This window comes from Colletotrichum abscissum, assembly GCF_030869225.1.
Source record: "Colletotrichum abscissum strain IMI 504890 chromosome Unknown Scaffold_14.1, whole genome shotgun sequence".
Lineage (NCBI taxonomy): Eukaryota > Fungi > Ascomycota > Sordariomycetes > Glomerellales > Glomerellaceae > Colletotrichum > Colletotrichum abscissum.
In genome coordinates this window covers 940,550-962,270 of record NW_026850032.1, presented here as the reverse complement: position 1 = coordinate 962,270, position 21,721 = coordinate 940,550, and the positions used below count along the sequence as shown (strand labels likewise).

The following is a 21,721-nucleotide window of genomic DNA, read 5'->3' as shown; positions in this document are numbered from 1 at the left end:
CGCACATCCAAGACCAGTCTTGTCTTCATTACCCGCACCCGCACATAAACATACATACGATACCTGAGGAAAAAGATGCATAGCTACGTAGCTATCATGGATACGTACGGGTTGAATGGCCCCGGTTGGACAGTGGCATACACCCACTTTCTCTCTCTATCCGTACCGTACCGTACCGTTCATACACACTCACTCACTCTCTGTTTCTCTTCCTCCCCTCTCACTCGGTCGCCCTCAAAGACACGCGCGCGCACACGCACACACACACACACACTCTCTCTCTCTCACTCTTTTTCTCTCCTCCCCTCCAGCACACCCCCGCTTCTGCCGGAGGCGTGGACAAGTCCCTTGCACAAATTGGTATCGCTAGGAGCAAAAGACATGGAAGAGAGTTGACGGCAAGCCTTCAGGGTTGGCACTACTGACCCTGGTGAGCAGGGTGGCATATGCGGTACGTAGCTCTGTCGAGATGGAGGGACGGAGAAGAACCTGGCATGGATCGTACGGAGGCACGGGGGGGGAGCATCTCTCGAGGAGAAATCGCAGGCTGGATATGCCCCAAGACCCTCGTCTTGACCAATGGAAGCATCATGGCGAAATGTCCAGGGGTTGAAGAGGGGGGTGTCGCTCGATAAGAAGACTAGAGAGAGAATCCTCCGACGGTTGTTGTAGGCTACTGGCCCGCAATTTTTCTAGAAGACTGTTGGGCAGAGACGCCGACGAAGTCAGGAAGTGGAAAGGTGTAGAGGCGAAGGGGGTGTGAGAGTGCGAAAGTGAGAGTGAGAGAGAGGGAGAGGGAGGGTGAGAGGGGGGGGCCCAAAAAAAAAACCACAGCACACAACTTGGAAGAGTATCCGCAAGATGTGAAGAGAGAGAGAGCCCAGGCAAGAGACAAAGATAGGTACAAACGCACAGAGAGAAACAGAAACGAAGAAGCATAAAAACGCAAGAGAGAGAGAGAGAGAGAAAAAAAAATAGCACACAAAAAATAGAGCGAGGCACAAATGCGGAGGCGCCCAGGCATGTTCGTGGGAGAAGTTCCTGAAAGGGGAAGCTAACAGTCTGTGCCCGCACCCGGACCAGGGGTCCGCAAAAAGGCGCAGGGTTGAGGGTCGGTCCTCATCATGGCAGTTGATAGAACCCGGCCGCGGGCTTGTCCACGGGGCAGTACGTACTGTCCTTACATAGCACGGATACGTACCCTCTTCTTTTTGTCCCCGTAGTCCCGCCGCCCGCGCAGGTGCGCAACCCACCCATTCACTGCTCCAAGGTGCCGCGTCCGGAATCCCACGAACCAGTCGCATCGCATCATTGGCATCGTGCTGCTGCCAAAGTACCTGGGACAGCTGTGCGTACCTAAGGTAAGGTAGGTAGCTTGAATCTCCGTTTCCGAAATGGCCACTACCTATTCGCCAAGGTAACCTGCAGAGCTGCATTCTTCTTGCACTTGTTGCCAATCCCCCTCGCGTCTTTTCTCTCGCGAATAGCCTGGGTGCGGATATCTGCCTCTTGACAATTGGGGGCGCTCGGATACCCCGTCCCCCTTCTTCCAAACAAACACGAAGAAAGGGGTCCCTGGGAAATATGAGAAAAAGAGGCAGCCCGTCTCATCAAGCAAAAGACGGGAAAGACGCGTAATCTTGGCTCCCGTGCTCCAAGGTAATCAACGGCAAGAGGTCTTGGACACGAGGCGAGTTGATGCGAGACGATCAGAAGGCGGCCTGAATTGCGATAGTCAGCATCGTCCTGGTTATTTTGACAAGACGGGACGAGACCACCAGACGCGAGAGTAGTGTACCTATCTCTTTTCCCTGCCCCTCACACTCTTTTACGCACGCAGTACATACTTTGAACGGTACACTACCTACTTGTTAGCCCCGCGGCACAGTAGCACTGGCTCCCGAGGAGCTTCGAGGGTAGCGCAGCGTAGCTTAGCCGTAGCGTAGCAGCAGAAGAGCAAGTAGCAGCGGCAGCCGACGCAGAAGCATCAGCAGTCAAGGTCAGGTAGGGCGTTCTAGCTTCCCATTTGTCGGCGTTAGACCGGTTGTGCAAGGTACCTGAGCTGCTACTTCCACGTACCGACATGGATCCGGGCGCCGTTGTGTGGTGGAGGGACTAGAACGAGGATGAGGACGAGGGCGGGTGATGGGCGGCTGACCGCCTGCCTTCCTGACCTCACTGCACATTCATCGAGCGGCAAGGTACAGAGGATTCAAGGTACGGATACAATGCCATGCAGTCGCCAGTAACGGCCTGGTTTGGTATGTGGGCCTCGACAACGACCTTGGCTCGGTCTGGCTGTGGATGTGCATCTAGCTTGCAATGTATGCTCTCTACTGGTCTTCTGAATGGTCTCGGTCGAGGTGCAGGTCTTGATCTTGGTGGCCAGTACTCTGTATTCGTAGGCTGTCGTCTGTACTTCGTACATACAGATACTGGGGGCGCAAAAAAGAAGGGATCACGGCCGGGTGCATGCAGAGAGTATGCAGTGGCTGCAGTAGCCCCCAGAAGCTTCGACCCACGGCTGCAGCGGCGGACGAATGTGGCTGTTAAGAAGCGTTAGTAGGCTGGGGTCTGGCAGAGCGGTGGCCACATGGGCCAAGCAACTGACTGCCTCTGTGCGACTGCGACTGTGTGCGAGGTGAGGTGAGATGCGGTGCTGTACGGTGCGGGTGCGGTGCGGTGCGATACCCAAGCACCAAAGCGGTCAATCATCAGATGGCGATGCACACGGATGCCGAGGGATAAGCAGGCCGTCCGATGCGATTTCCTGCATGTCGAGGCGGAAAGGGAAGAGTCGCTCGCGCCGTCCTCCGAGCCAGATGCGATCGGAGCGTAGTCCGGTCACGTCGAGGGGTGGCACGGGGGTGGTGACGACGTGAAGTCGGAGAGTGGAGGACAGAAGCGGACACGAGGGCGGGAGGTAACGTTCAGAGCCTGGGTATCCGTAGACCGTAGAAGTCACACGCCCCGAGGTGAGGTGAAGCGGATGAAGGTCTGGGATCGAGTTAATTGCTTACGTACTTGGCCCAGCGTAAGGTACGAAGTTAGGTACCCAAGTAAGGTAAGGTATGTTGCAACTTGCGGGAGTGGCTTACCTTGTTATTTTGGCCATTCTCCTAATAGCAAGTGAATGCAACTCACATATTGGAGAGAAGCGAGCTATATTGTTGATCCAGGGTTAGGTAACTCAATATCCGATGTCGATGCCGTGTGCGAAAAGGAGGTTACTACGTATGGCAAAGTATTGATTGCGGCAGCCAAAGGATATTGAAGCGATGGCAACTATCGATAACAAATTTCCTTGTTCCAAGGAAACCCCGAGAAACACAGTGCAGAGTCGGGCCTTTGCGCAAGAGGGCCTAATTGCCGCACTCAGTCGACAAGGAAGAGACCTGGTGGCCGAATCGAGTTGGAATTGTCAAGCCTCCGATGATTAATCTACGGAGACACAGCTTGTATCCCGGAGCAATATGAACAAAGAAAAGGCGCAACTCCAGAAAAAGTCGGGGGGAGAGGGGGGATTTCCGGGCAGACCAGGACACGATCAAGGCCTTGGTTATGCTCAATGCTTGAGCAGGCCAATCTTGCCAGGTCATGGTCAAGGGAGAGAGATACGGAACGGGTCCGGAATCCGGAGCAGGCCCAGGCCGAAAATGGAAAGAGCAGGAGCCAAGCACGGACACAACCAAACTTCAGCAGTCAGAAGTTCAGAACTCGGTCGTGACTGAGGAAAGAGCAATGGGCAGCTTCAATGGTGAGATGAACTCGAATCTCAACTTTGAAGGAAGGAGGGACGGGAACGAGAGCAAGAACCTTTCATCAGGCAGCCATCTAAGGTGCCTTATTTGGTAGAGAAGGTGGGTGTATCCGTCAAGTAAGGTAGGCAAGACACCGAGTAAGGTGCGCTTGCCTTTCGGTTCGCTCCTGACAGAGATTTGCCCAGCTGACCGTGAGGTGTAGGTAGCCTTGGAAGCGACCTGATGGGAAGGAAGGATCCCGTCGAATGACACTGGGTTGGCATCTGCACCTGCCAACTCTCTTTCGGCCCCTCTACCTCGCCTTCCCGGATGTCGTCCCTGCCCTCGGCGAGGACGTGGTGGCAGTGGTAGTGGCAGTGGTAGTGGCAGTTGCAGCGGCAGGTGCATAGCATGGTCCGTACCTTACCTTCCCTCCCTTGTGGTAGGTAACTTGTAAGGTCTGGCTCTCGGAAGTTGCACATCCACGTCTCGACCTCGACTCTTGACTCCAATCTCCAGGCAGGCAGGACAGGCCCTTACCGTCGTAATTGCTCTATTTTGCTCCAAGATCGGGTCGGGTGGTCGGAGGAAGCGACGGGGAAAGGAGGGAAGCACCGCCCCGGCGGCCGGAGGGAGAGGTTCCCTTCCCAGCTTTCCCATTTCAAAGGCCTTGTCAATAACAATAACGGACATGGCATTCTCCATCGTTGATGCCTCGTGCCAACCTCGTGCCCTCTCTAACAACCCCCCGACCTCTCTTTTCCCCTCCCCTCCTCTCATAAGGTAAGGTATGTATCCGTATATGACAGCCCGAGGCGTGCGGCTTGCGGCGTGCCAGGCTCCCACTCACCACACTCCCCCACCCGACCTTAGCCATTCTCCATCCAGCATCGCGACCATGATGAACCCCCAGTGCCACGGCCCCCCCGGCCCCCCGGCGCAGCACCATCATGACACGCTGCTCTCAACTTCTTCACCGATCCCTTACCTAGGCAGGTCCCCAGGGACCCAGGCTGCCATGCGCGCCAGGTCTCCAACTGGTTTCTCCAGCGCCTAATCCAGCAAGTCAGCGACTCCAGCAGCGCATCAAGACCCCCCAATTTCGGGGCCATGTCCCCGTATCTCAGTGGATTGTTTGTGCAGAGTCGCTGGAGAAATACAGTGCTCAGTTACAGTGCGTAGTTCCGATATTAACCCGCACCGACTAGAAAACTCAAAATTATACCTGGCAGGGTTTCCCAGGCTAAAGGTGCCTTAAGAGCCGGGGCACTGATTCAATCCCGTCAGCACCTTGGTCAATCATCGTCGCCCTTTCCCTCTTTGTGCCGGCTCCACAGCCCACTTTCTCTCCTTGTTCTTGCTGCCCTGTCGTGCCTGCCACGCCTGCCTCACCATCCACACTTCCATATTTCTGCCCAGCTCAGTACGTACCTCACCTTCTTGATGTGTGGTCAAGATCCAATGCTCAACCTCCACTCCCACGGGTCCTCCTGCCAACCCCACCTTCTCATCGAGTCCACCTTCCACAGTCCTCAGTCCGCATCGCAAGCAGAAGCTCGGGCTGATTGTGCAGCTCCTGCCTGTCTAACTCTTTGAGATTTTCAACCTGCAATTGCACCTGCCATCCATTGCATCACGCTCGCCCCAAAGCTCCTGAAAATCTCCATATTCGAGATGCCATATGTTGTCCTTCCTGAATGGACTTCAGCTACGCCTGCTTGCCGTAGCTACCTACCTTGTGGAAAACAGAACGATGTCAAGGTCAGGCACTCAGGTCAAGGTAAGTACGAAGTCGGCAAGTAGCGATATTAAAACGAATGGAATATGTTCATATACCTCCTCAAACCCTCTACATTGCTTCTTCTTTTTCCCTTCCAATGAAATATGGGAGGAATGAGGCACTCCGCATCCAGACATATCTCTCTCGTCGGCTGCAATAATTCCCTCGCCTCTTTCTATCAGCCACTCATCAAAGTAGAGTTAAGCAAGTAGTTGCGCTTCAAGATAACTATGTAGCATATCTTGTGGCCGGACTATCACAGCGGTTCAATCCACTTGTTATCCATCATCCACTTCACGTCGTTCCCTTTGTCAAAAGTCTCCAAATCTGTTAATGAGGGAGAAAAATAGCTCGACTCGACTCGACTCCAGTCTCCTTGACATTCAACCGCCCACTTTTCCTACTGGACCTCCTCCTCCTCCGTCTTTTTCTTCTTCTGCTTCATCTCGCGGTTGTTGCTCAATATCCAAGTCCAAAATGTACTTTACATGATCATTTCGGCCTCCCTCTTTGCGACTTTGCCTTGGACATATGCGCAACTACGTACTTCCCTGCCGTCGCAGCACACTATCGACTATCGACAGCAAGCTCTGTGGATCACGGCTCCTCCTCACTACGCACAACGACTCCTCACATTCTCCTCCCGCCGCCTCCCCTCCAATTAACCCCCCTGGAGGCCGGGAACTTCGACATCATGATCAGGACCCTGGACCGGCACGCGGACCCCCGTCGTCCGTCACCCTCGTCCACAGCCTAGGTGGTGTCCTGTCCTGCTCGAACCCGCTCTCAAGCAAGTCACCTCATCGAGGGCACATCACCGTCACCTTCTCCACGTCCCCCACAACTCGTTTTGCTACGCATACCCACGCAGCACCACTATGGCCATAGTGTATTCGTACGGGTACCACACAGCCCACACTCTACTATGGATCGAGGGGACAAACGCTTGTGTTTCCTTCTCAGGTACGCCGGACACCTGCTTCTCTCTGTTTGGCTCGACCCAAAACAAAGTTTATCGCGACTCTCGCCAGCGCCGTTGCATTCGGTTCCTTCTTCCTAGCTCCTGTTTCCCTACGTACCTCGTCCACCATGCCTCAGTATGCAAACTGCCTTGGTCCTTGGGTACTCCGTTCGCATAGCTTACTATACCTTACTCACGCCACAAGGTATCACACCGCAAGGCACTTGTTCAACGCCCCCCGCTCTGCCCTTTTCGTCTCTCTCTGAGTTGCTCTACAGATATCCATACCTACTGCTTTTTGGAGTCGACTCCAACTCCGCGCGAACTGGCCGATATCTGAAGCCTCGTATACCTTGTCACCTTCCAAAGTGAGGGTGAGGCACGCTGCCAGCCAAGCTTGAACCTCATCTCACTTTACACTTCCGGACTGCGATACCTTGCCATCCCGCGGCCTCGTCTTGTTAGGTCCCATGCCCGACACAAACTCTACTCGGATTTGCCGCGGTAACGCGCCCTCCTCTAGGCTTCTCCTCCTCCTCCGCCGCCGCCGCCGCCGCCGCTCTAAGTCTTGGTCCCGTCACCCTGGTCTCCAACCTCTTCGCCGGCCTCCATTCAAGCTCCCGTATGCAGACTGCTTCCTCGACTCGCTTGACCTGGGCCCCCGGTGCAACGCCTAGATGACGCCTCTCACGCGCGCTTCGTCAAGTGACAGTACCTGACAGCAGGTGTCAGCCACTGTGGACACCGCTGGTCCACGCTCTCTGCACCGACAATCCAAGCCGTTAAGCTACGCCTGCAAGTGACAGCGCTAACAGACGCACAGTCAACTAGTACGACGCGGGAACCACGTCAACTGCATTCGAGCCTGTTCTTTTTTCACAACTGGAGACCTTGTATAGTGCTTGCTACGCATAACTATTCCCCCTTCCAAACAGTGTTTATCGAGGCACGAAGAGGAAAGTGAGGACCAACAATGCACTGTTCGAGCAGTGCTATCTACAAAAACTTTTCAGCCTTGAAAGCTTGCATATGAATGTATTCGCTCCTAACACGGGCTATCGCCTACTCTGTTCCGCACCTGGAAGCGGCATGCTTTCGCATCAAAGTCAAGAGACAAGTGTATGCGCCTCTAACCGACCGCTTCAACACACGTTATCCGGAGCTGTCATATGGCCCCCTTGCAATTACGACGTCTACCTCACAACTCCAAGTACCTCTACGGAACGCTCCATCGGGATCCCGCAAGATGATTGTCGTACGAGTATCCTCTCCTGAGAGCCGCCTTCACTGGCAGTCCCCGGCGGCGCGGCTACAAGGTCGATCGCATCTGCTGCTGTACCGCCACTTCGGGAGCGTTTAGAAGCACGCCACCAAAGCCACGGCACGGAAGTTACCCTGGGCCTGGCACAATTTGAGAAACCACGACAGTTCGTACTGCTAGCTATCAAGGCCGAGTTCTCCCGGTTCTCGTTCAAGAAACATTTCCCTGCCAATATTCAATCTCTTTCTCACACTTTGCGGGTTTTCACAACTCGATCCGCGATCCACGGGCCTTGCCTAGAGCTGGTACGATTCCTGCGCTATTCTTGACGCGCCTCACCTAGAGAGCGTCCCCGTCCAAGTCGCAGACCTCGTCACAGACCAACGTTCGCGGCGGAAGCATCCCTTGCTGGATGTAACGGTCCGGGGGTGTTCAAGGGGGCTCACGGCGAATTTCCAGCGAGATCGTGCGGGCATGGACCCGTCACGCCTCTCGTTGAAGCGGGTACCGTGTGCAGATGGCTTGCCGCCTGCTTGTCCGACTAGCCCTCGTCCTGGTCGGTCCACCATAGAGCCCCTAACGGCCCTCACGGGCCCTGTCACGCCTTGGCCCTCTTTGCTGCTCGATGCACATCTCATTGGTTCTCTAAGGGACACGACCACCTTCTGCCGACCGTCGCCCAGATTTCTCGTCATCTTGCTCACGGTGGAGAGGTATATCTGGATAAAAGAGCACGGCACTCGATGGCGGACTGTTTCGACACTCTCGACGAGTGACTGATTTGGTCTGGCGGTGGTCTGTGTTTCGACGTCGAAACACTTGACAGGGCTCGACCGGGCTGTGTAGACTTGGGAAACACGAATCTACATCAGATAAACAGCAAGACCATTGACAGCCACAATCACGACTCGGCCATGGCCGACCTCCGTACGTTCCCTGCAGCAAGGGGCTCGCCATCGTGGTATGGCACTTTCTCATCTAATGCATGCTTTTGTCACTCATACGGAGCACTTCGTACTGATTGATGGCTCGGAGTTTTTGAGAAACAAGAAGTTCCAAGTCTCGTTTGTGGATTCACGACCGAAATTATCCCCTTTTCCACCCATGGCCATTAACCGACGGGCTAAGACCTATATCTGCAATCCGATATACCCCTCCCAATGGAAATGGCCCCTATTCCGAGCACACATCTGCACAACACCATCGATGAGCCGATGCACTATTTGCCCATTGAATGAGAAGCGTTTTCATTATTTCTTGCCTTTGCACTTGGCATTGCGCCAGGCACGAACCTGAGCAGACTCTGGTTCATGACTAGCTGGTGATGCAGGTGCTTAGACCGTCCGTACCAGGGATTGAAACATTTGCGGCAGCCACGAGGCGCAAAAAATCGGCTCCAGACAGTCGGCTCTGCTCGCTTTATGGATTTCGTGTTGCAACCAGCGCGTCAAGAGTCCCAGGTCTTGAAATCTCCGAATTGGGCCGCTCCAACAGCATGGAGGCTGGAGACAGGTACTGAGTGTGAAGTACCAACCAGCCATGGGATGAAGATGGATCGACAGAGAGCAACTTGAGAGTGCCACAGCGGCGGGGACAAAATGAGAGCGTCCAAGGGCCATTGCTCGCTCTCGCGCGGCAGTCGGCTCTTTGTGGCACTGCTAGACGACATACACGCCATCCCCCCCGAGTTCCCACACACGGATACGTAGTGTATCCGTCGAGGACGACAAGACAAGCAAGAAACAAGCCTGGGGTCACTCTCATTCGGGGGAGGGATGGGGACGGGGGGACACGAGAATGGCGCAAGACTCCCTGATTCTCTGCCAAGCATCTCCTCTGGACCTTGTCACAGTTGCAAACCGTCTTTACCGAAGAGGGCCGCCCCATGCAATTGTCATCCACATTTCTCCGGCCATGGACGAATTAATCTGGCCTCCACTCGCGTCTAAGCTCTTTCGAGGCACGTTTCCGGCACAGCAGCCTCCTTTGGGACGATGATCCCCGTCCTCGTAAGAAATCTGCTGCTCGATTGAGAACCGCATCGTCTTTTTTTCCATCTCCCGAAATTTACACCCTCGCGAGACCCGCGAAGAGGCTGCCGCCCTCCGTTCATCACCTCGCTCGATTGGTCGACGGATTCTGGATGAACTGAGTCCCCCTGGCGATGCCCGGTGCACCCTGGGCCCTAACTGCCCAATCTTCAAGAGATGGTCCGATGGACGCAGGTTGTCAGTGTTGAGTCAGCACGGCCGTGACGGCCCTGGCGCTGATCTCCCCGGCAAATGCTAATGGGCCCTTACCTCGAGTTGACAGCGCCGTTGACTCGCAGGCGGCAGCTTGGTCATTGCAGACGCACTGACGGGCGCAAGCCGCCGCACGTGTGGGCTCGTTGCCAAAGTTTAGTTCATCGTCAATCGTCCACCCCTTGGGTTGCGTCCTTTTCCAAGGAAAGGCTTGCCGAAAGATTTGCATGCAATACCCGAACAGTCTGAGGCGGCACACATATCATGAGATGAACTCGACAAGCGCGATTGGGACATCCTGTGAAGAGCACAGCATGGTGGTCCTTGCTGCGTGTTGCCGCCCAGGACACACTGTTCGCGTCAGGCCCCAAATCCTGGAACGATGGTGCAAAAAGCGCCGACACGGTTCGCAAGGTGCCAGCCAGGAAAGCGTCGGCTGTCAAGCTACTCAAACGCGACTGAACCGAGGCGATACAAGCGAGCAGTAGAACTAGCAGTTGGAAGCGATCTTATGGCGGCGCATGATCCTGCTAGCCTCCCAGACTCGACGCCGATGCTTTGCGAGCTTGAGGCGGGGCCTGAGCGCAGTGTTCGTACGGAGTACAGATACCGTCGTTAACGACCGATTGCGCGTTGCGCTTTTGCAGTTGCCGCGCCGATTAGCCTTCCAAATCGGCCTCACGTTCCGAACTACTGCTGGGGTGTCGACGATGATTGACAAATGATGATGGCGATCAGAAAGGCTTCTAGGGCCTAGAGAAGCACCTAGCCCGAACAACCTACATAAGGTCCAGGTCTAGCATTTTTCTGCAGGCGTCGACGTTTAGCTGGACGAGCCGTCACCGATGAACACCTTTCATCACTCGCAGGGGCTGTAGACTGGCGCGCTTGGCTGTCCTGAACATGTTTTGATTCCACCAGGTCTGCCGGGGAAGGGTTGAACCCTGCCACTGAGTCCAGACCGGATCGCCCAAACATGACCTCATTTACGGTTGGCGATGCTGATCGAGGCCTTTTGGAGGCTCATGGAGCGACTGAAGCTCTGAACAGTCCAAACTACATTCATCGCCGCGTGTCGCGAAGCACCCGACTTGGCGATGCTTTTATCAAGCAAGTCCGCCATGCTGCCGCAGTGACCATTTACAAGCCCGGGAGTAATAATAGTGGGCGGCGGGAAATGGTTCCCATCAATGCTGCTGTATCACCCGAGATTACCTACATAACAGCGGCGAGGCGAATGGCACAACATGGAGATCTCGACCGAAGATGGTCGCAATACCCACGTTTCCCAACTTGGAACGGAAACAATTTGCATCGCTGTTGATATGTGGCGGTGCAGCCCTATCATCAATCGGACTCTTCCAGTAAGAAATGGCCGTTTTGTTTCATGAGGCTTTGCCATTACTGCAGAGAATGTTGGGCTGGCCCCCCGGGCACTACCCAATCTCCGTGCCATTGCAGAAGAAAGAAGGATCCGCGACTTGGGCCGAAGAAAGTGGCTCTGAATGGCCACACATACACTCCGAGCTGCCGTCTCTGCATGCATGAACGGATGATGGTGAAGGGGACGGATATTGGCCGATGAGGAATATTGAAAAATACTAATATCAAAATTGTATGGACGACGAGCGGCTGTGCAGAAAGAAGTCGATATCCTCCGAACCCCATCGGCAAATGCAACATGCTTGTGAAAACAAACAAACAAATTGTTTCTTAGGTCCTTGTCAAGATATGTACCCCGCAGCGCGAACATCTCGACCCATCGACCGCCCCCCCTTTATCCCGCCCGCGTTATCTTCTTTTGCACAATCCCGAGATGAGATTGTTTTTTCACGAGGGAGCTTTTGTTTCTCAAACCCTGGTCGTTGCTTGTTTCTGCACTCAGATACCCCTTCTAACCCTTGTCGATAATTCGGAGCAAGGAACGGGGGGGGCTTGGCCGGCACCGCGATCCCCTCCTCCCGCTCGACGACGGCGATTTAGCCTGGAAGGCCCGACTGCAAAGCCTTGCATTTTCCCGACCAATCTCCACGACCAATTGGGCATCTTGGGTTGTCGTCGCCCAGCACAGCTTGTGGGTGAAGACATCGACATCAGAAACAAAGTGCGGCTACTTCTGATCGTGGCGTTTCCTAGTGCCAGCCCATCCCCACTCGAGCGGTTCCTACGTCGCCTTACGGTCTGACGCCTGTCTTGATGTCCGCCTTACGCTACATGTTGTGGGACAGTGGGAGTGAACGGTCGTTAGTAGCGTTGCATTCCAAAGCACGCTTGGAGTGGAGGGTCTCAGGCCTATCGCAAACGACATCTGCTGGTCCTTCATCCCCATGCATATGCTCCTGCAGCGCACCAGTCCTCGCAACCGACTCAGGGCCGGGGACTGTGTGACGCCTCTGGACGTGTCCGGCAAAGGCTTGCACCCATGAGGAAATGTTTGGCTCCATTGGCGATGCTGCAATAGCAACGCCATTAAGCCCTCTCATAATTTGTAGCTGGGTCCACGCGAACCTTTCTCACCTCCACGAGGAATCGCAGCTTTCATAACTCGAGAGCTCCTCTCCGGGAACAAAACAGCGTTCCGATTAGTAGATCGTCAGTCGTGGATATCCTGGCTCTCGTCACGACGACAGCGTACACCTTTTCTGCCGCTCTGCCGGCCTTGAAAATTGGCACGAGAGAGGATATACTGACCCGGGGACTATCTTATGCCTGATTTTGATTTGGCTGAGGTACTATGGCGACCTCTTGCACCCAAGGTACTCTCATTAGGTACTCTCTGCGGAACCTTTGGCTAGGTCTTGCGAGACTCTTCTCGGTAGAAAGGTTTGAGGCCGCAGATACACATTCTTGCCTCGTTTGTGGTTCGACTTTGATGATACTTTGGCAGGCCAGTCCTCGAGATCGCAGACACACAGATCCCATCGATGGGCAAACGCAAGCCTACGCATATGTCATCGGCGCTGCGGCAAAGCACTCTAGAATGCAACAGCAGGTGGTAGACCGCGTGCTGACAGGGTGGCTGGATTCGCCTCCTTGGTTCCCCCTGATCAAGGCACCGAGGGCCTAAGTAGTCAATGATGTCGCGTCCGACGCCGTTGCTGTCATCCACTCGGGGCCGCCACTTTCAGGGCCCCTTGTGTCTATCAATCCCTAGACCCAGACGGCGTGCTCCTCCCCGCCTCGATCACAATGTCCGTGGGCGTCGCCGACGTCGACGACGACGACGACTGTCGTGGACACTGGGCATCAACTGTTGCGATGACGAACGTATCACAGGAAAGGGGCGCAAGACCATCTTTCGTACGATTATGATGATCGGGCCTGGATGCTTCCTGCCAGGACGACTCGCGCGACTGTCAGAGCAAGGTGTTCTTGAAACCCTCTCCCCCTCCTTCGCTGACTATAGAGTCGTATTGAATCGCAAGATTCTTTCCGAAGCAAAAGTGGAGCTAGGGTCGTAGGGACAAGAAACCTTTTTTCTCTCCTGTTCCCTTGGCCTTTGCCTGTGGGAGCTGGTCGGCAAGCAAGCACGCAGCATGGCTTGGCTGAGCTTCTATTCATATTCTCATCGTGTTTGGTGTTTGTCCGTACCATAGCACGCTGCGACGCCGGCTTCGTCAGTCGACACGCGGGCGGGCGTATCTTGTCCTAACTCCATCCACCACCGTCAATATTTGCCTCGCCCACTCTTGGCCTCACTCCACTTGTCTTCAGCAGAAAAGTGTGAATCTGGCGAGAATCCATCACAGCAAGATTGCAACGTGGGTTCTTTCCACGACTGCATAGAACCTACGGCACTTGGACCCCTTCTCCACTTCCTCGCCGGCGTCATCAACGTGCTTGATCCCCATCCGGTACTGACTTCCCCGGGTCCATGATCCATGAGCAATATCATGAGATGGCAAGATGAGGGAGATGGCAGCTATGGCCATGCTGCCGTAGGGCCAACACTCGGAGACTGAGTGATCACCAACTCTCACAGGGCCGAATGCTCCGGTGATCTCGGGCCTTGCAAGTTTTATGACCGTAGATGGCTTCACTTTTCTGAATCGACGGTCGTGGGTTTAACCTTACGTATGTAGCAGTTGTCCCGGTGGCAACATATCCAACACGACGGCACGGACAGCAGCGGCGGCGGCGGCGACGAAGTTACTTGTTCTTTCACTGACGCCACTACCTACAGCTTGATTTTGACAGAAGAGGAGGGTGTGTATACGGGTTGCAGACGCGACGGCGATCAGAGCTTGATAGGTGGCACCCCTCCTCTACCTGCTCTTTCTCTCGGTCTCTGGTTGTATTACCTACTCTCCTCGAGGCCCTCTCTCCCTCTCTCCCTCTCTTTCTCGCTCGCTCATACTTCCCTGCCATGGGACGTACGGCGTACGGGAGCATCAAGGGCCTAGGGCCGTGGCAGTTAACCTTGATCTTAAGACCTTGGATCTTAAGGCCATGTCCACTCGAGCAATGATTTGAATGGCCCCATTCACATCCACATCCCCCCTCCATCACACTCGAACTCACTTGAACACACGCCCCCTTCCCCCCTTTTACTCTGCAAATCTGCAACGATGCCCACAGTATGCTGTAGCGAACTGTGTCGTACTCTTCGGATGTTTTTTTTTCTTCTTGTGTTAATCTGCTTGCTGGGTTGCCACGCCTTCGGTGAACCCCCCGGAGCCCCTCTCTCTCAAAGCTCGCCTCTCCTCTTTCCGGACCCGCCTGGGTTTTTTCGGGATCTATCCGTACCAACTTGCTCTGCTACTCGTAAATGAGCAAAAGCTACGGGATCTGAGTTGAGCTGCTGGGAAAGGGGAGGGGTGGTGGCAGTTCAGGTTTCTTGGTCCTTTGGTCCTTGTTTCCTACTCCGGCAGACGACACTCCCGGCGGGACACTTCACGAATTGTACGGTCAAGTCGCAAAGCTAGCCCTCATAACGATTCAAGCGAACGAACCTCTGGCGTGCGGCTCTCTCCCCCTTATATCGTGTCCGCCCGCTACCATCACGACTCAGACGACGACGCAAGCTATCCCGCTGCCCGCCGTTTCTCGCCCGTGACCCGCGTCCAACCGTGTCAACCATCACGCGGTCCGCTGCTTCTCTCGGGGAGAGGAAGGAGGGTAGCACGGTAGGTAGACTGGAGGAGGGGTTGGAAAAGCCGTTGAACTAATTGAACCCCCAAGCACGCACCCCGGAAAGCGTAGCAGCGAAGAGCAGAGAGCAGAGTAGAGTAGTATAGTACAGATTAGAGCTTCTTCTGGAGAGTAGCACCCGTTTCTTAGCAGCTCTGAGGGTGTTACTTTCCCCTTTCTGCTCTGCTTCGCTCTTCTTGAGTCCTTGCTGACCCTTGATTGTCAGGTTCGCACAATGTCCCCTTTTCTTTTGCTACACTGACTTGGGGCTGGCCTTGCCTTGCCCCTCTCTTCCACCCCCCTTGCTAGAACTCGAGCTACCTTGTGCCTTACCTGAGAGCTCTCCGCAGGCGCAGGCGGCAGCATTCCATTTACCCCCCTGATTATAAGGCAGGAAGCCGAGCAGCGGCTGGCGGAGTGAGAGGTTGGTTGACAGGGCCTTTGACGAGGGGGGATTGTTGGCAGGAGAGAAGAGCGAGTGACTTTGTGTACGCGGAGTATCAGTATGGAAACACTACGGTAAGTCGGTACATACCACAATACAACGTAACCCCCCCTTTGGCCCCCTCCTCCCGCGCGAGTGGGTAGGCGAGATTTAAGAGAGATATCTGTGGTTAGCTAGGTATGTAGGTATGCTGCTGGGTGCGTTATATTCTGCGTGATTTGAAAGGATGAACGTCTCAGGATGGCCGGCGGTGGTGGTCGAGCTTGGGATGTTGAAGGAAGAGGAGGAGTATCCGTAGAGAGAGGAGTTCGGACAGTTTGAGGAGAGCAACGTGCCTCTTCTCTTGATGTGTGAACAGTCCCGAGGAAGGAAGATCAAGCCCTGATCGTTTGTGACCTGAATCCTGGTCTCCTGTGATGTTTTTTGGCTTCCATGCTGGTAGACTGGTACTCCGTACATTCTCTCTCGTCTCCTCTATACGAAAAGGCAGCTGTCCAGTGTTGGTTTCGTCTTTGTTTTCTCCTTTTCTCTTCATTTCTCAAGTACCACTCCGCGCGGTTATTCTTCTCGGGATATGTTACCTAGATTCTATGATATCGTTCGAGGTATCCGTTCTCATGGGTTGGATGAATGGATGGATGGCTTGGTAGCTGTGATGAGACCCCCCCCCCCCCCCCTTCTTCCTCCCCTGGAGGCAAGAACAGATGCCGTCGTCGGATTCCGAAAAGTGTCGGGGGGGCGAAGTGAATCAAGCGAGATGGGAAGGCTACGGTCAACCGTTTGGCGCAGTGTCATCACATATTTGCCGTTTGCTCTTCTCAGGTCCAGCGGAAGGGAGGTGTTCATCAGACCCTGAGGTTGAAGTGTTAAGAGGTTCTAGATATTACATGTTCATATCCGTACACCGAAGTGAGCTCCAAGGTGAGAGAATTTGGCAATGCTGCCTTTGTACAGTTCCTACTTGCTTGTTCCCCCTTCCCCCGGGGCCCCGGCTTGAGTATCCCATCTCCTTGATCCTTACACCGATCTCGTTGCCCCCCTCGTAATTCATGTCTCCGTTGTTTGGCTGTACGGATGTACGGAGTACTCCCTAGGTCATTCATTTAATCAATCGGGCTCGGCAGTCGGGGGGAGAGAGACGGGGAAAGGGGGGCCGGGAAATAATCGATCTGGAAGGAGGAAAGCTTGGGAGATTGAGGACGGAATATCCGAGAAAGGGGACGGGAGAGAGGAACCAGGGGAGAGTAAGTTCGCGTTTTTGAGATGCTTGTGGGTTCCTGCTCTGTAACCCAAAGCATACCAAGTCTTCTTTTCGGGCCTTCAATATGGCCTACAAAGCGTAGCTTGGATCAGAAGGGTTACCTAGAGGACAACATCGGAAGGAGGGCGAAGGGAGTAGGGTATCGGCTGTCATCCTGCCCCTACATCTACCCAGCGTCATGTGAATACTGTAGCCCCCCTAGCCACCGCATATCTCCTTGAAGGGACTTTGAGAAAGGGGGGCCTTTGTAGATGGAACTTTGCCTTGGGAAGTAGCCCATGCTGCTGATGATGCCAGCACTGCAAGAGCAACAACCTCGTACTTGGGTAAGTCCGCCATGATCTTCACGGCAGAAGCAAAGGCAGCTAGGAAGAGAGAGGATTAGAATTGAAAGAGACTGATACGGACGGAAGGATCAACATCAGTTCTGTATTAACGAGCCGGTGGGTGCCTTAGATGTTCATAATCTGGATCAAAACCGATCATCATAGAAAGAAAGGGGAAGCAGGGAGGGAGCCATTCGTTCTTTGGCCGACATGCTGCTGGGCAACTGCCTCTTTATCACATCACAGCACCACAAATCACGGTTCCTAAAGCTCCAGTCAAGTGTTTGTGGTTCATTAACATCATCGTCTTCTCAGACCTTCATCGTCCCATCATCCTGTCGTCGTCTCCAAGTTACTATGCCGTGAGGCGGTATCACGGCCCCTTTCTACCAAAGGTGAACACCCCGCCCGATTGTACCTTAGATAACCCATCCAATTCACAGTGAATCTTCATTCGTTCAGTCGTCGTCGCTATCCCCTTCCTGGTCTGCCAACGCCATTTGAACAAAGTTTCTGATCCAAGCCTGCTGCGCTGCATCGAGCTCGCCGTCACCCAAACCCTCGACCATATCGGGGTCAAAGTCTTCATGCCGACGGGGAGGCGCCCCCCGTCGAGCCTCCGGCTGCTGGTTCTGCCCAGGTCCGCCTCTGTGATTACCACGACCGCCCCGACCTCCACGGCCGCCACGGCCACCTCGAGCTGCTGGAAATCCTCTTCTCGCAGGATTGGGAGGTGCCTGTGGAGCGGCTGGCGGGATGGGACCATGAAGTGCTACTCCGATTCCTGCTCCTCCTCGACCTCCTCTGGGAGCTGGATTGGCCTCGATACGTAAAACAAGCGGCCCCTCTCGAGCAACACCACCCGCCGCAGGACGTGCTGGCCGATCCGCATCGTTCACCTCTGTATCCGAATCGCTGTCGTCCGGCTCTTCGATCTCGGGAACAAGGTCAATAACCGGAGCTGGAGGTGCGGGAGGCGGGATCTCCAAAAGCCGCTCGATCTGATGACCACCAGCGAAGCCAATGTCGACATTGTCACCGTCGCCGCCTTCAAGCTCCCACAAGCGCATGTAGCAGGAAGTGATCTTGCCATTGGGCTGTTCATTGAAATGGGCATACGGATTTCTCGGGTCGAGCCAGGCCGAACATAGATAGCAAAAGTGGGAGGCGCAGCGAAAGCAGATCATATGATTGCAGCCGTGAGTCTTCTGCGCCGGGACGCCACACGTAGGGCAAGGCGTCGTATGCAGGTTGATGTAATCGATTGAGGCCTGTTCCTCTTCAGAGATTTCGCCCTTGTCACGCTTGGGCGTACATCTGATGAACTCGCCATGCCATGACTGGTAGCAGCGGCTGCAGAAAGCGAACCCACAGTCTTCGCAGATGGCTATCAGATCTTCAGCCTGGAAGTTCTTCTTCGCCTTTTTCTTCTTTTCGCCCGCGCCGTCTTCTCCGTCAGCGTCGGTCTCGTCATCGGTCTCTTCATCCGAACTCTCGTCGATCGTCTCAAGTCCCTCGGGCTTCCTGTGCTTTTTGGACCTGGCCGCACCCTGGCACCAAGATCGGGGGCAGTAGATCGTATTCTTGTCGGATTCGAGTTCGTTCTTGTACTTGAGCGTCACGTAGCGAGTCACCATGTCATGGGGTAGCCCCATCTGAAGCAGTTCACTAGGACTGATCGAGGTTTTGACCTTCCTCTTCTTTCCCTTGCCCGATCCTCGCGCCGCTTCGGCGCGCTCTTTGGAACAATTGGGGGCGAGGCAGCGGACAGTCGCTAAGTCTCCTTCCGTAATAGCATTACTGTAGAACTCCTGCAAGCACTGAGTACAGAAGATATGGCCGCAATCGAGCATCTTGTGACACATTGAGCCCTTCTTGGGATCTGCCGATAGTAAGCGTTAGCAGCCAAGAATACTGGGACGCGGAGGGGAACCATACCCAGACAAACACCGCAATCAAAGGTCTCCTTCTCGAATGCCGCCCGAGTAGCCTCAATGTCGTAGTCCAGAATGGCAATCTTGTGCAACGGGTCGATCTCCAACGCGCCAGCTCCGTCAACCATGCCAAACACATCGTCAGCCGCTTGCTGGATCTGGTCAATGTAGGAAAAGACAATCATGTCGCGACCCATCTCCTCCCATAATCTCGGTCCGTCATTTTCCAGCTTTTTGGTCACATCTTCGGACAGCCACGGCGGCGATGTACTGATGCTGACACTCGGGGGCTTGTCGGAGGGGTAGCCCTTGGGCAAGCCCATGCGAATCACGACGGCGGGAAGGTGCGAGAGCTCATGGGAGTCGACTCGGGGTTCGACGCCGGGTACCTGGGCGGCGACTGTATCGTCGGCATTGGATGCGGCCGGGAAGGTGACCGTTACGGGTTTCGCGGGATGAACGGGCAGCTCGATAGTGAAGCAAAAGGGCCGGTGGTCGTCGAGCTCGATTTCGGGGAAGATTGCCTGCAGAGAACTGAGCTCATCCTGGCGCGGGTCGTCGCTATCGTCGTCCATGGCTACTACTGGTTGGAAGGCGCGTATTGCATGCTTTGAGGAAAATTAAAATCAAAGCTGCCAGGCAGTCGTCAAGAAGCGAGTGGGGTTTTGCGCTTATATGAAGTAGCGACGAACATGGGAGATGGGTATTTGAACGCGGAGAGACGACTGGTGGCGAAAGTCGCAAAGATTTGGTGGTGTTGGCGAGTGCGTGATGGTGATGATTGGAAATAAACTGGAGACGGTCGCGGAACCCGCGAGAAGTGCGACTGGCTATGACGGGACCATTCTTCTTTCTCTTCTCGGGCCAAGGTAAGTAATCTAGCGCGGGGGAGAAGAAGCGAGAGATCGCGGGTGTAAGAGCGCCTAGATTAAAAAAAAAAAAGTTGGCTGACTGGCGTTCGGACAGACAATGAAATGATGACTCTTTGGCCGTTACAATCGCGGGGCAAAAAGAGGCAGCAGAAAAGAATGACGGTGGGGTCATTCGTTATCAGTCTGTCCCTCGGCCGATAGGAGTGACAAAGGGCGACGCCGCGACGGGAACCTTCAAGCAAATGTGGAAGGCACGAAGGGTCCAGGCCTACGGATACCTACAAGCCACAAAGGCGCCATAGAATAATTAGGCATGCTCGCACAACCGCATGCTGTGCTGGCTGACGGGGAAATACAAGCTCCCGATTGGGCCGAGCTCGAACCTATGCAACCTGACGTATTTATGCAAGTACCCAATGGAAAAGAAGAAATAGAAGCTTGGCCGTAGCCCGGTGCACTCTGCACAGCTGCACTTTGACAATTCTAGAGTGCTGTGCACCGCGATCCGCGACGTCTGCTCTAACTTTACCAGCCCCTAGGAAGAGTCAGTCAGTTAGCCAGACAGCCAGCTCAATATCTCTCCACCGCCCAACCTCTTTCCCGCTGAGGCACATGGCATCCCGCATTTAAGAACTCTCCAGATCCCTCTCCTCCTCCCCCATCCCACTGAGGACAAGGCCACCATATCTAAAGTCTCGGTCAGGCAAATGCAGTCGAGTCGAAAACCATGGATCAAGACACGAGACCACTAGCCTCTCTTTCCCTGACACACGTCTACTATGTGAGACCAGAACCCCGGGGAACTACTTTCTGCCAGTGACTTGCTTGAATAAAAACACTAACCAATACGTTTGAAACCACACACAGGACCCCGACGACTCCCTCTCCTTCCTCTGCGCATGGCTCGCGCTCCTCCCGCAAGCCCTCTGCATCGTCTACGCGACCCTGATCTGGTCCACCCGCGAGGTCGAAATCGCCCTCATGTTCGCCGGCCAGCTGGGCTGCGAAGCCATCAACTTCGCCCTCAAGCGCCTGATCAAGGAGGAGCGCCCCCGCCGCATCCACGGAAAGGGCTACGGCATGCCCAGCTCCCACGCCCAGTTCGTCGCCTACTGGTCCGTCTTCCTCGTCCTGTTCTTGCTGGTCAGGCACCGTCCCTCGTCCGCGCGCCGGCACCACCGGCCGTACTCGCTCGTCGAGCGCGTCGTGGTCAGTGTCGCTGCGCTGGGCATCGCTGCGGCCGTGGCGTGGAGCCGGATATACCTAAATTACCACACCGAGAAGCAGGTGATGGTCGGGTGCTTGGCCGGGACGGTGTGTGCCATCGGCTGGTTTTTGGTCACGGCTATTGCGAGGGACTTTGGGCTTCTGGCCTGGGGCCTGCAGACGCCCGCTGCGCGGCTGTTCAGGTTTCGGGATCTTGTCGTGGAAGAAGACCCTTGCCAGGCTGGCTGGGATAAGTGGGAGGAGAGGCGTGTGGAGGCAGACCAGCAGAAGACTAAATGAAATAAGCAGAGCTACGTTGGATTCTTGCGTTGTGGAATCCGCAGGACCTTGTGCATCGAGATAAAGCAAATGAATTACCACAGGCTTCACTATTTTGACTGCGTGTCGGTATCAGTAGGCTTGCCAATTTTCTGCACCAACCTCATGATACCCTCAAATCGCCGTTCGGGGCGTCCCACGATACCGCTAAATGTCTGGCCTCGTGTTCCAAAAACAAAGAGAGATTCCTGTAACAGAGAAGGCGAGCCAAGTCTGGAACCAC

The 21,721-nt window shown here is 54.8% G+C and overlaps 6 protein-coding genes across 6 annotated transcripts; 3 read left to right on the top strand and 3 right to left on the bottom strand.

Moving 5' to 3' along the window:
• Window positions 1-3,597: 3,597 nt before the first annotated feature.
• Window positions 3,598-4,797, top strand: CABS01_06883 (uncharacterized protein; the record flags this gene model as incomplete). The annotated part of the gene is made up of 3 exons (XM_060540248.1): window positions 3,598-3,839; window positions 4,260-4,523; window positions 4,614-4,797. The coding sequence occupies 3 exons, from the start codon at window positions 3,598-3,600 to the stop codon at window positions 4,795-4,797; spliced, it is 690 nt and encodes a 229-aa protein (XP_060403932.1).
• A 4,364-nt stretch (window positions 4,798-9,161) lies between these two features.
• On the bottom strand, window positions 9,162-9,506 carry CABS01_06882 (uncharacterized protein; the record flags this gene model as incomplete). The annotated part of the gene is made up of 1 exon (XM_060540247.1): window positions 9,162-9,506. One exon carries the CDS (start codon window positions 9,504-9,506, stop codon window positions 9,162-9,164), a length of 345 nt encoding a protein of 114 aa, XP_060403931.1.
• Window positions 9,507-9,517: 11 nt separating this feature from the next.
• On the top strand, window positions 9,518-9,691 carry CABS01_06881 (uncharacterized protein; the record flags this gene model as incomplete). The annotated part of the gene is made up of 1 exon (XM_060540246.1): window positions 9,518-9,691. One exon carries the CDS (start codon window positions 9,518-9,520, stop codon window positions 9,689-9,691), a length of 174 nt encoding a protein of 57 aa, XP_060403930.1.
• Window positions 9,692-12,195: 2,504 nt separating this feature from the next.
• CABS01_06880 (uncharacterized protein) lies at window positions 12,196-12,429 on the bottom strand (the record flags this gene model as incomplete). Its single annotated transcript, XM_060540245.1, has 1 exon — window positions 12,196-12,429. One exon carries the CDS (start codon window positions 12,427-12,429, stop codon window positions 12,196-12,198), a length of 234 nt encoding a protein of 77 aa, XP_060403929.1.
• A 5,176-nt stretch (window positions 12,430-17,605) lies between these two features.
• On the bottom strand, window positions 17,606-19,656 carry CABS01_06879 (RWD domain-containing protein; the record flags this gene model as incomplete). The annotated part of the gene is made up of 2 exons (XM_060540244.1): window positions 17,606-19,029; window positions 19,086-19,656. The coding sequence occupies 2 exons, from the start codon at window positions 19,654-19,656 to the stop codon at window positions 17,606-17,608; spliced, it is 1,995 nt and encodes a 664-aa protein (XP_060403928.1).
• Window positions 19,657-20,680: 1,024 nt separating this feature from the next.
• On the top strand, window positions 20,681-21,459 carry CABS01_06878 (PAP2 superfamily protein; the record flags this gene model as incomplete). Its single annotated transcript, XM_060540243.1, has 2 exons — window positions 20,681-20,734; window positions 20,821-21,459. The coding sequence occupies 2 exons, from the start codon at window positions 20,681-20,683 to the stop codon at window positions 21,457-21,459; spliced, it is 693 nt and encodes a 230-aa protein (XP_060403927.1).
• Between the last annotated feature and the right edge of the window lie 262 nt (window positions 21,460-21,721).